The sequence below is a fragment of the Engraulis encrasicolus genome, chromosome 15, assembly GCF_034702125.1.
Source record: "Engraulis encrasicolus isolate BLACKSEA-1 chromosome 15, IST_EnEncr_1.0, whole genome shotgun sequence".
Taxonomy (NCBI): domain Eukaryota; kingdom Metazoa; phylum Chordata; class Actinopteri; order Clupeiformes; family Engraulidae; genus Engraulis; species Engraulis encrasicolus.
In genome coordinates this window covers 52,767,330-52,779,829 of record NC_085871.1, presented here as the reverse complement: position 1 = coordinate 52,779,829, position 12,500 = coordinate 52,767,330, and the positions used below count along the sequence as shown (strand labels likewise).

At 45.0% G+C, this 12,500-nt stretch overlaps 2 protein-coding genes across 4 annotated transcripts in view; both read right to left on the bottom strand.

The window, feature by feature from the left end:
* th2 (tyrosine hydroxylase 2) overlaps positions 1 to 7,346 on the bottom strand; it is an 11,488-nt gene extending 4,142 nt beyond the window's left edge. Inside the window, exons 1-8 of the mRNA XM_063218081.1 lie at positions 6,986 to 7,346; positions 6,303 to 6,474; positions 6,051 to 6,139; positions 5,694 to 5,761; positions 5,283 to 5,333; positions 3,475 to 3,620; positions 2,499 to 2,634; positions 1,430 to 1,499 (exon numbers count right to left, since the gene is read on the bottom strand). Coding sequence (XP_063074151.1) covers positions 1,430 to 1,499; positions 2,499 to 2,634; positions 3,475 to 3,620; positions 5,283 to 5,333; positions 5,694 to 5,761; positions 6,051 to 6,139; positions 6,303 to 6,474; positions 6,986 to 7,267 — 1,014 coding nt within the window. The 5' untranslated portion in view covers positions 7,268 to 7,346. The remainder of the gene's footprint in view (positions 1 to 1,429; positions 1,500 to 2,498; positions 2,635 to 3,474; positions 3,621 to 5,282; positions 5,334 to 5,693; positions 5,762 to 6,050; positions 6,140 to 6,302; positions 6,475 to 6,985) is intronic.
* A 796-nt stretch (positions 7,347 to 8,142) lies between these two features.
* Positions 8,143 to 12,500, bottom strand: part of pah (phenylalanine hydroxylase) — a 62,479-nt gene continuing 58,121 nt past the window's right edge. For 2 of the 3 annotated variants that reach the window (XM_063217626.1, XM_063217624.1), the window contains 3 exons: positions 11,434 to 11,567; positions 10,897 to 11,012; positions 8,143 to 9,467 (listed from right to left, as the gene is read on the bottom strand). In XM_063217626.1, coding sequence (XP_063073696.1) covers positions 9,418 to 9,467; positions 10,897 to 11,012; positions 11,434 to 11,567 — 300 coding nt within the window. In that variant the 3' untranslated portion in view covers positions 8,143 to 9,417. The remainder of the gene's footprint in view (positions 9,468 to 10,896; positions 11,013 to 11,433; positions 11,568 to 12,500) is intronic. The other variant, XM_063217625.1, reaches the window with a different exon arrangement.

Sequence of the window (12,500 nt, the reverse complement as noted above, 5' to 3'; positions counted from 1 at the left end):
TCAGCATGGCCTATATCCTGATCAACACACACACACACACACACACACAGGACAGTCAGCATGGCCAATCTCCTGATGAACACACACACACACACACACACAGGACAGTCAGCATGGCATATCTCCTGATGAACACACACACACACACAGGACAGTCAGCATGGCCAATCTCCTGATGAACACACACACACACACACAGGACAGTCAGCATGGCATATCTCCTGATGAACACACACACACACACACACAGGACAGTCAGCATGGCCAATCTCCTGATGAACACACACACACACACACACACACACACACACAGGACAGTCAGCATGGCCAATCTCCTGATCAACACACACACACACACACAGGACAGTCAGCATGGCCAATCTCCTGATGAACACACACACACACACAGGACAGTCAGCATCAATGTCACCTACAAGTACAGTACATATTCATGTCCAAACATATACTATGAAAGGTGACCAGACTGTTGGGCAGGTGTGTGTGTGTGTGTGTGTGTGTGTGTGTATGTGTGTGTACCTGTGAGAACTGGGCAGGTGTGTGTGTGTGTGTGTGTGTGTGTGTACCTGTGAGAACTGGGCAGGTGTGTGTGTGTGTGTGTGTGTGTGTGTGTGTGTGTGTGCACCTGTGAGAACTGTGCAGGTGTGTGTGTGTGTGTGTGTGTGTGTGTGTACCTGTGAGAACTGGTGTGTGTGTGTGTGTGTGTGTGTGTGTGTGTGTGTGTGTGTGTGTGTGTGTGTGTGTGTGTGTGTGTTGTGTGTGTGTGTGTGTGTGTGTGTGTGTGCGTGTGTGTGTGTGTGTGTACCTGTGAGAACTGGGCAGGTGTGTGTGGTGTGTGTTCTGTGTGTGTGTGTGTGTGTGTGTGTGTGTGTGTGTGTGTGTGTGTGTGTGTGTGTGTGTGTACCTGTGAGAATTGTGCAGGTGTGTGTGTGTGTGTGTGTGTGTGTGTGTGTGTGTGTGTGTATGTGTGTGTGTGTGTGTGTGTGTGTGTGTGTATCTGTGAGAATTGTGCAGGTGTGTGTGTGTGTGTGTGTGTGTGTGTGTGTACCTGTGAGAACTGGTGTGTGTGTGTGTGTGTGTGTGTGTGTGTGTGTGTGTGTGTGTGTGTGTGTGTGTGTGTGTGTGTGTGTGTGTGTGTGTGTGTAGCTGTGACAGGAGTGTGTGTGTGTGTGTGTGTGTGTGTGTGTGTGTGTGTGTGTGTGTGTGTGTGTGTGTGTGTGTGTGTGTGTGTGTGTGTGTGTACCTGTGAGAACTGTGCAGGTGTGTGTGTGTGTGTGTGTGTGTGTGTGTGTGTGTGTGTGTGTGTGTGTGTGTGTGTGTGTGTGTGTACCTGTGAGAACTGGGCAGGTGTGTGTGTGTGTGTGTGTGTGTGTGTGTGTGTGTGTGTGTGTGTGTGTGTGTGTGTGTGTACCTGTGAGAACTGGGCGAACTCCTTGTCTGCCAGCATGGGGATGTGGCCCAGTAGCTCATGGCAACAGTCTCTATAGCAGCGGAGGAGGAAACAAGAAGAATGTAAGTGTGTGTGTGTCTCTGAGTGTGTGTGTGTGTGCAGGTGTGTGTGTGTGTGTGTCTCTGAGTGTGTGTGTGTGTGTGCAGGTGTGTGTGTGTGTGTGTGTGTGTGTGTGTGTGTGTGTGTGTGTGTGTGTGTGTGTACTCACGGCTCGGGGCTGTGCATGGGTGCGGATGCGTGGCGTATATACTGTGTGTGTGTGTGTGTGTGTGTGTGTGTTTGTCTGTGCAGGAGTGTGTATGTGTGTGTGTGTGTGTGTGTGTGTGTGTGTGTGTGTGTTTGTCTGTGCAGGAGTGTGTGTGTGTGTGTGTGTGTGTGTGTGAGTGTGTGTATGTGTGTGTGTGTACTCACGGCTCGGGGCTGTGCATGGGGGCTGATGCGTGGCGTATATACTGTGTGTGTGTGTGTGTGTGTGTGTGTGTGTGTGTGTGTGTGTGTGTGTGTGTGTGTGTGTGTGTGTGTGTGTGTGTGTACTCACGGTTCGGGGCTGTGCATGGGTGCTGATGCATGGCGTATATACTGTGTGTGTGTGTGTGTGTGTGTGTGTGTGTGTGTGTGTGTGTTTGTCTGTGCAGGAGTGTGTATGTGTGTGTGTGTGTGTGTGTGTGTGTGTGTGTGTGTGTGTGTGTGTGTGTGTGTGTGTGTGTGTGTGTGTGTACTCACGGTTCAGGGCTGTGCATGGGTGCGGATGCGTGGCGTATATACTGTGTGTGTGTGTGTGTGTGTGTGTGTGTGTGTGTGTGTGTGTGTGTGTGTGTGTGTGTGTACTCACGGTTCAGGGCTGTGCATGGGGGCGGATGCGTGGCGTATATACTGTGTGTGTGTGTGTGTGTGTGTGTGTGTGTGTGTGTGTGTGTGTGTGTGTGTGTGTGTGTGTGTGTACTCACGGTTCAGGGCTGTGCATGGGGGCGGATGCGTGGCGTATGTACTGTGTGTGTGTGTGTGTGTGTGTGTGTGTGTGTGTACTCACGGTTCGGGGCTGTGCATGGGAGCTGATGCGTGGCGTATGTACTGCGTGCACTGGAAGACTCTGAAGGACAGACTGCTGAGGAAGTCACGAGCCGACAGCAGACCGGCCACCGGACGCAGCTGGAAGCCTGTACGCTCTACACACACACACACACACACACACACACGGATACGGACACGGACACACACACAGGGAGAAACACACACACACACACACACACACACACACACACACACACACACACACACACACACACACACACATGCACACACACAAAGAGTCTGAGACATCACATATCACACTTGCAAACATTAGCACAATACTTCATGTTCCACACACACCTTACATCTCATTAAACTGACTCTTTTATCCAAAGCAACTTACAGTTATTTTTTAAGTACAGGGTATTGGTTACAGTCCCTGGAGCAGTGTGCAGCTCAAGGGCACTTCAGCCATAGAGTGTGGTGGGGAGTGGAAGGGTGGGATTCAGACCAGCAACCCTCTGATCTAAAGCCCATCTCCTTAACCACTAGGCCATACAAACCATACATAATGCATATTCTATGAAGGGACACACACACAACGTACTCACATCACGCACACACACACACACACACACACACACACACACCTTTGAGGAAGGTTGAGACGTCTCATAGTTGGGGAATGTTGTCTTCTGAGTAGAGACCCTTATTCAAACACACACACACACACACACACACACACACACACACACACACACACACACACACACACACACACACCTTTGAGGAAGGTTGAGACGTCTCGTAGTTGGGGGATGTTGTCTTCAGAATAGAGACCCTTCTTCACACTCACACACACACACACACACACCTACACACCTTTGAGGAAGGTTGAGACGTCTCATAGTTGGGGAATGTTGTCTTCTGAGTAGAGACCCTTATTCAAACACACACACACACACACACACACACACACACACACACACACACACCTTTGAGGAAGGTTGAGACGTCTCGTAGTTGGGGAATGTTGTCTTCTGAGTAGAGACCCTCCTTTTCCAGCTGCTCCAGTCCCTCTAGAAACTGGCGGCAGGCGTGCGTTGGGTAGATGCTGCTCAGCGTGCAGTACACCTGCCTCCTGAAACAGGAAATAATAACAAGATATAAATATAAATATATATACTGTATATGTCATTATAATAATTAGAAACTGGTGGCAGGCGTGCGTTGGATAGATACTACTCAGCGTGCAATACACCTGCCTCCTAAAACAGGAAATAATAACAAGATAATAATAAATATATACACTGTATATGTCATTATAATAATTAGAAACTGGCAGCAGGCGTGCGTTGGGTAGATGCTAATCAAAGTGAAATACACCTGCCTCCTGAAACAGGACATAATAACAAGATAATAATATATATACTGTATATGTCATTATAATAATTAGAAACTGGCGGCAGGCGTGCGTTGGGTAGATGCTACTCAGCGTGCAATACACCTGCCTCCTAAAACAGGAAATAATAACAAGATATAAATATAAATATATATATATACTGTATATACTGAATAAATATATATACTGTATATGTCATTATAATAATTAGAAACTGTCGGCAGGCGTGAGTTGGATAGATGCTGCTCAGAGTGCAGTACACCTGCCTCCTAGTTAGAAGAAATAATAACAAGATAATAATAAATATAAGAGTATGTTATAATAATGATAATAATTAGAAACTGTCGGCAGACGTGCGTATGATAGATGCTGCTCAGCATGCGATACACCTGCCTCCTAACAGAGGAAATGATCATAATAAAATAATAGTAATTATAAATAATTATATAATAAAGTAATACATATACTGTATATGTAACTATAATAATTATTGTCGGCAGGCGTGAGTTGGATAGATGCTACTCAGCGTGCAGTACACCTGCCTCCTAGTTAGAAGATATAATAACAAGATAATAATAAATATATATATATATATATATATATATATGTAATTATAATAAGAAATGCCTTGGATAGAACTGAAGGGAGAGGTAAGGGTGGGATTCCAACCTGGAACCCTCTGATTTTAATCACAAGTTAATAATCTAGATAAAAAATTCCATAACAAAATAATAACAATACCAAGTATAAAATAATAAGTTCATAATAACACAGGGACAGGCTGCTGCCACAGCGCACCTGAGACCATAGTATTGTCATCTACTGATGATACAGTTGGCATTCAGGAATAGAGGAAATATACGCCATTACACTGTATTGTTAGACTGCAATGGCACATCATATAGAGGCAATGACACATCATACTGTACAGGGTGAAACATCCAATAGAAAGATAAAACATAGCCTACATCAGCAGTGACAACCTGTAATAATCTGCAGGTCTGGTACTGCATAAGGTGTGGAACACCTGCCCGCTGATGTGGGGGCTAAACTAAACTAAACATATGGTCACATAAAATATTAACATCATAATAATAACATCATATATAATAACCAGGGCCGCTGACAGTATTGACTGGGCCAAGGACAAAGTCATCTGATTGGGCCTCAAACCTAATACATACAATGTAATGAGGACATCATTCTGGGGCCCCCAATCTAACCTGAGCCTGGGACAAGTAACCCCTTTGTCCCCCCTTGTCGGCTTCCCTGATAATAATATAAATAGGGTGCGTAGCAATGTGTGACGTAGCCTAGGGCCTACACCTGCTTGAGCATGAAATCCACAAGAGACAGTATGTTCCCTCCCAATAAGAGAATGATGACGCAGGCTGAGCTTACCATGTGGAGATCTCCTCCTGCGTGTACTCTACTATGGGCAAGGGCTCCCCCCTGTGGAGAAAAGATGCAATTACACCATGTGCCAGTGCGCCAGTACTGAATCATCATTGTGCCAAGCGCATGACGTTGATTATCCAAAACGGTTGCATGTTTTTTTTTTTAAATAATCGGACAAATACAGAACAAACCAAACAAAATGTACAGTAGGCCTATTAGCATTTCTTTTCAAATTAGTGATGTAGAAATATATTTCATCATTAATAGGCCTATATGAATACATTTGATAACATTTAGGGACATCGATGTGTGTCTCTCTCTTACACACACTGTCAATCAAGCCCTTTGCACAAGAAAGCATTTAAAATATTTAATTTAGACAAATATAATTGAAAAAACATTAAAATGACTTACTGTTTGTAATTAAAAGCGAGCTGGGAGATGCTGGCTCTTCTTTTCCTGTATTCCCTGTCGCTGTAGCCCTGAAGAGAGATATGACAATGAGTTTCATCCCTCCGACACACCAACACCAAAATATGCAAAGAGGATTTCAAAAGAGGGATAAGGATGGATTCGAGAGGGATGCACTTTCGCAATTTCATATCGTAATTGCCACACATTTGACATATCAGCTCTAAAAAAAGGCCCAATGTTTTTTAACAAGATAAAGGAGGTGTACTGAAGACCATTAACTCAATTTTCACAAGATATTTACCGCAGTTACTGCACTTTGGCTTTGCATGGCGGCATAATACAGTCTATAGTACTCACCGGATGGTCCTGGTCCAACTCCGGATCGAACTTGGTGATTAGATGATTGCATCGATCCAGATCCCTGATCTTCCGCGGGAACCAGGGAACTGTTTGATGGAAAGAAAAAAAAATAATTCACGTAAAAAAAGTGTTTTCAATTGATGCCAAGATGCACTGCGGTCATTTTTTGGTCGAATGCGCTGTGCGTAATTGCGCCATGAGTGGTGAATGCATTTATCATCGGCGAGGAAAGTAAAATGGATGAATTGCCTTTTTCCTCGGGGACAGTCCTCACGTCGTCTGCGACCCTCTTGAGGGAGTTGATGAAGACCTCGATATCCGAGCTGTGGATCTCGCACTTGATGAAGAACTCCAGGTCGCACGTGTTGTTCTTCGGCTTCCGCGGTCGGCTCTCCACGTGCAGCAGTTTGGCCTCGAACGTCTGCAGCGCACAAAATTCCACATTTACAACGATGTCAGAGATTCTAGGAGTATTATCCCTGATGATGTTCTCCAATTTAATCCAGGTAGAGAAATTCTGAGGCACTCAATGTTACAATTCTTTACTTTTTTATTTACCTAACAAAATGTAGCCTTGAGTGCCTCAGTATCTGTCTACCTGGACCAAGTTTGAGAGCCCCTACTACACTGATGAGCTCCGATTGCCTGTTTGTGAATGCTGCTCTCCACTTAGAACGCAGTGTGATTGAATGTCTTGAGCTACTTATTGAAATGTGCTCCGTCTGTTCGGGTCATTTTGACCTGGACATTTAGAAAAAATAGTTTAAAATTAAATTCCATCTTTACAATGGTGTTATCCACTTGGAACGCACTGTGATTGAATGAATGGTCTTGTCTTGAGCTACTCATTACAAATGTGGTGTGCTTTTAATCTGCCTGTGACTGCCTGGTGGTGAGGGATACAGACACAGTCCCCTCGTGCTCTCACTCACCTCGAACACCTTCCCAGCTTTGAAGAAGCCGATACTCTTCTCGTTACCGAGGGCGAAGAGCACGTGCAGCACCACTTTCCCGCCCTTCTCCTCGAACACGCAGCCGTCACCCCCTCCTCGAGACTGAGACGGTCCCGGGGAGGTGGAGGTTGAACTCGCGCTCTCTCGGTCCTTTCGCGCGCTCTCCCGTTCTCGGTCTCTCCGCGCATCATCCAGGAGACTGCTGCGCTTCCTACCGGCGAAGGGCGCGCTCACATTCTGGACTCCACTCTCGGTCTTCATGCAGACTGTTCAGCTGGGGGTGCACCAGTTCTCCACGAGGAGAGAAGGGGATGAATGTATTTATCCGTAAGCAGCAGACTCCGGCAAGTGAACTAGCGTAAATGATCAGCTATCAGGAGTGGATAGCCGATATTAGACTGCTGCAACAAGTAAATAAATAAGATGTAGTAAATAAACTAAGTTTATCCACGAAGAGAGACGGGAACGAATTTATTCGTTAGCAGCAGACTTCACAGCAAATGATCTATCTATCGAAACTTATTTGAGCTATCAGGAGTGGAACAGACTGCTGTAACCAGTAAACTATCAGACAAGTGTGGCTGTCTAATGGCGGAAGAGGTTCACCTGGTGCTTCTGATCTGGCGAGACCCTCTGACTGGGGCCGTTTTATATGAAGCCCCTCCAAAGTGTTTATGATAATCAGTTACGCAAGTCCTGCCTGGATTCGCAAGCTAGGTGCGTCACTGTGATAGAAAATCCTTTTAAAACAACACGGCACCGAAATAGCCGATGGACAACCCAGCTGCCCGCCGTGTCACGTCAATCTTTACATTAATATGCAGAACATGACTCGCCGCAATTTATTTCTGGGTGAAACATGCCATTTTCGTTGCAGTTCGTGTGCACCTGTAATTATGTTAATTGGGAAGAAGGGGTTGATTTGAATTTAATTGCGATCTCTCTGGAAAACCTCAAAGCCGTGGCCTGCCATTAGAACTATCCATGGTGCTGACGGTGGCTGGAAATAATCTGAAAACATTGAATGATAAGTGTGACACAATACGCACCGTAGTAATTATAGCAGAGCATGGGAAATAAATTCAATTCGCTAGATCAAATATGAAAACAATGAGAAAATGCACAACACAACAGGGTGGTATAACTTTTCTTTTTTATTATTATTCTGTATTCAGTCAGTCACAAATTTCATGCAAATCCAAACATCCATCAGTTTGCAGAATAATTACGAAGAAAAAAAAGAGAGTATTCATCGTATTTTATCTATATCACACCTAGACATAATGATTTCATCTAAGACATAAAAAACACAAATGATCTATTATTATATCGCCCGTTCACACAGGCTAGAAATAAACAGAATTAAACACTAAAGCATTTTTGTGCGTTTCTTCACAGTTTATGTGCGTTTTATTTTCCTTTAAATGCTACTACAGAATAAATGCAGTGCTTTGAGTATTAGGCTACTAAAGGATCAAAGGGACTAGAGATTATGTGTTGAATAAAGTGGTTATTAGCGCCCATTGCTGTCCCTCTTGTGTGCGAAATAACCGTCATTATCCCCGCTGCACCACCACCACCACAAGCAGACGCCTCGCGCCTTACTGGAAGGTAGGCACGCCAAATTCGTTTTAAATTCAAATTTCTGAGTAAATGATAACATTAATAATGTGATAAACAAATAATTGAATGAAATAAAAATGAACACTTTTAAATTGAATTGTATATAGGCTATGTAATTGAGTACACATTTATTTACATAGATTTTTGTGCGTTGATAGCGTTGTACAAATAGTAAGAAATGCCCCTCTTGCTTTCCGTAGTCTACACTAACACTAGCCTACATAATAATACAGAACATTATAATATCAACACTACACTACAATATCAACACGAGTTTCTACAAAGGGATACATGGTAAGAAGTAGGCTACATTGTGAGAGACCATCAGTAGGAGTAGGAGCATACATAGGCTATAAAGTCTTCCTGCGAGTTTTGAAGCATGTTACCAAAGATTCTTTAATTCTAATATTAATGTATATCGTCTCTGATGTTACTACATTATGGATACATGACAGAAAGTAGGCTACATTGTGAGATGATCAGTAGCCTAGGAGTATAATGATATAGGCGATAATTTTTTTCTGCGGGTTCTGAAGCATGATACTATAGGCCTACATGGATTATTATTCTAGATATATGATACTGTATGTATGTGGTAAAAGTTGCATATTTTTTGGTAGATGAACTCTCCGTTACTCCTCAAAGTACACATCACATCACAAGATCCACGTCATCCTCTTCCTCACATCATCACATCTTTACAAACAAAAGATCCACGTCATCCTCCACCACCATCATCATCCTCCACCACCATCATCATCCTCCTCGTCCTCCTCTTCATCCTCATCCTAGTCCTTCTCCATCTTATGCAAGGCGTTGCACAAGATCCCCATGTCACCTGGAGGGGAGAGACAGAGAGAGAGAGAGAGAGAGGTGGGGTGGGATTAATACCCATTGTTATTTAAAATCAATGATAATGATGGAGCAGGGGTTCTCAAACTTAACCATGGCAAGGCCCCCCAGCCAAGGCCCCCATATACCGCTAGATTCCAGCCAAGGCCCCCCATATACCGCTAGATTCCAGCCAAGGCCCCCCATATACCAGTAGATTCCAGCCAAGGCCCCCCATATACTGATTTATTCCAGCCAAGCCCCCCCCCCCCTATATATACCGTATACTGATATATTCCAGCCAAGGCCCCCCTGCCAAGGCCCCCCATATACCTCTATATTCCAGCCAAGGCCCCTCATATACCGCTATATTCCAGCCAAGCCCCCCCATATACCGCTAGATTCCAGCCAAGGCCCCCCATATACCGCTAGATTCCAGCCAAGGCCCCCCATATACCGCTAGATTCCAGCCAAGGCCCCCCATATACTGCTAGATTCCAGCCAAGGGCCCCCATATACCAGTAGATTCCAGCCAAGACCCCCCATATACTGATATATTCCAGCCAAGACCCCCCATATACCAGTAGATTCCAGCCAAGACCCCCCATATACCAGTAGATTCCAGCCAAGGCCCCCATATACCAGTAGATTCCAGCCAAGGCCCCCATATACCAGTAGATTCCAGCCAAGGCCCCCCATATAGCGGTATATTCCAGCCAAGCCCCCCATATACCGCTATATTCCAGCCAAGCCCCCCCATATACCGCTAGATTCCAGCCAAGGCCCCCCATATACCGCTAGATTCCAGCCAAGGCCCCCCATATACCGCTAGATTCCAGCCAAGGCCCCCCATATACCGCTAGATTCCAGCCAAGGCCCCCCATATACTGATATATTCCAGCCAAGACCCCCCATATACCAGTAGATTCCAGCCAAGACCCCCCATATACCAGTAGATTCCAGCCAAGGCCCCCCATATACCAGTAGATTCCAGCCAAGGCCCCCCATATACCAGTAGATTCCAGCCAAGGCCCCCATATACCAGTAGATTCCAGCCAAGGCCCCCATATACCAGTAGATTCCAGCCAAGGCCCCCCATATAGCGGTATATTCCAGCCAAGCCCCCCCCCCCCTATATTTTAATAGATTCGAGCCAAAGATTCCACCCCTTTTCACAACCATATAGGCCTAACTCTGTGACTCAGTGCCCCACTGGGATATATAAAAAAATAAAGATAAAAGTAGCAATGTGCATGGATTCAAAAGACTATTGCAGTTCTTAACTGGGAAAATTGTTTACATTAGTTACATTAGTTACATTAGGTATATTAGTTACTCAATTATTTCAATTCACACACGCACACACGCACGCACACACACACACACACACACACACACACAGACACACACACACACACACGTATAGAGGTACCCACTGGTGATGCTGTTGGCGAGGTTGCGTAGCTGCTGAGCGCTGTCCAGGACCTCGATGCTCTGGGTGTAGGCGTTGTAGCGCACGCTGAAGGGCCGCGGGATGGTGCTCGCAAACTTCCTGTAAACACACACACACACACACACACACACACACACACACACACACACACACACACACACACACACACACACACACACACACACCATTACAACATAATACTATACACAGTACTATGCTGAAGGGACGCAGGATGGTGCCAGCGAACTTCCTATAAAGACACATACACACACACACACACACACACACACACACCATTACAACATAATACTATACACAGTACTATGCTGAAGGGCCGCAGGATGGTGCTCGCAAACTTCCTAAAATATATAAAGTGCTGTTTCTAAAGTGTGTATTTTATTCATGCTCTATCGTAAGAAATACTGTGTATTATACATTATATTACATTATTCTCCAGGGTTACCTGACTTTCTCCTTGTAGTTGTATTATACATTATATTACATTATTCTCCAGGGTTACCTGACTTTCTCCTTGGCGTCCTCAAAGCTCTCTGCGACGAAGTATACAGGCTGGAACTCTGTGATTGGATACTTCTGGAGGCTCGTCTTCTCAGGCTCAAACGGCAACACCCTTGGCTTCTCAGTCAGGCAGTACTACACACACACACACACACACACACACACACACACATACACACACACACACACACACACACACACACACACACACACACATTTTATCATATTATATATACTCTCGGCTTCTCAGTCAGGTAGTACTGCAATATATTACACATTATATTATATTATTATATGGTGTGACGTCATCGGTCGAATGCTCCATTAATTTCAACGGGGCTCCCCAACGTTCGCACGTCTGTTATTTTTCGATAACGGACAGGTTGGTCTATAACAGACCGCTGTCAATGGCAACAAGACTTTTCACTGCTAAAGCGACTTTTCAACAAGACTCTAATCAGCTGCTGTGATAGACAACACCTGTTGTCCTGGCTGTTGCCTAGCGGTGTTCCACAACGGCACTGTTTTGTTTTGCGCAGCAACAATCTTAACATTAAACAGGCCTAAAGAAATGTCCCCGCCATGTGTGAATCATTTAAGTATATCCATATAATAAGCGGGTTAACTTTCGGCGAGTCGGTCGCTTTGTGGAATAGCAGCACTTCAGAGAGAACAAGACCCCTCCGCTCCGCGTCGGGGTCTAAAGATTCTCTCTGTCGTGCTGCTATTCCACGGTAGCGACCTTCTCGCCGAACGTTAACCCTTACTTATTATATGGTTGTGACGTCATCGGTCGAATGCTCCATTCATTTCAACGGGGCTCCCCAACGTTCGCACGTCTGTTATTTTTCGATAACGGACAGGTTGGTCTATAACAGACCGCTGTCAATGGCAACAAGACTTTTCACTGCTAAAGCGACTTTTCAACAAGACTCTAATCAGCTGCTGTGATAGACAACACCCGTTGTCCTGGCTACCTAGCTGTTGCCTAGCGGTGTTCCACAACGGCACTGTTTTGTTTTGCGCAGCAACAATCTTAACATTAAACAGGCCTAAAGAAATGTCCCC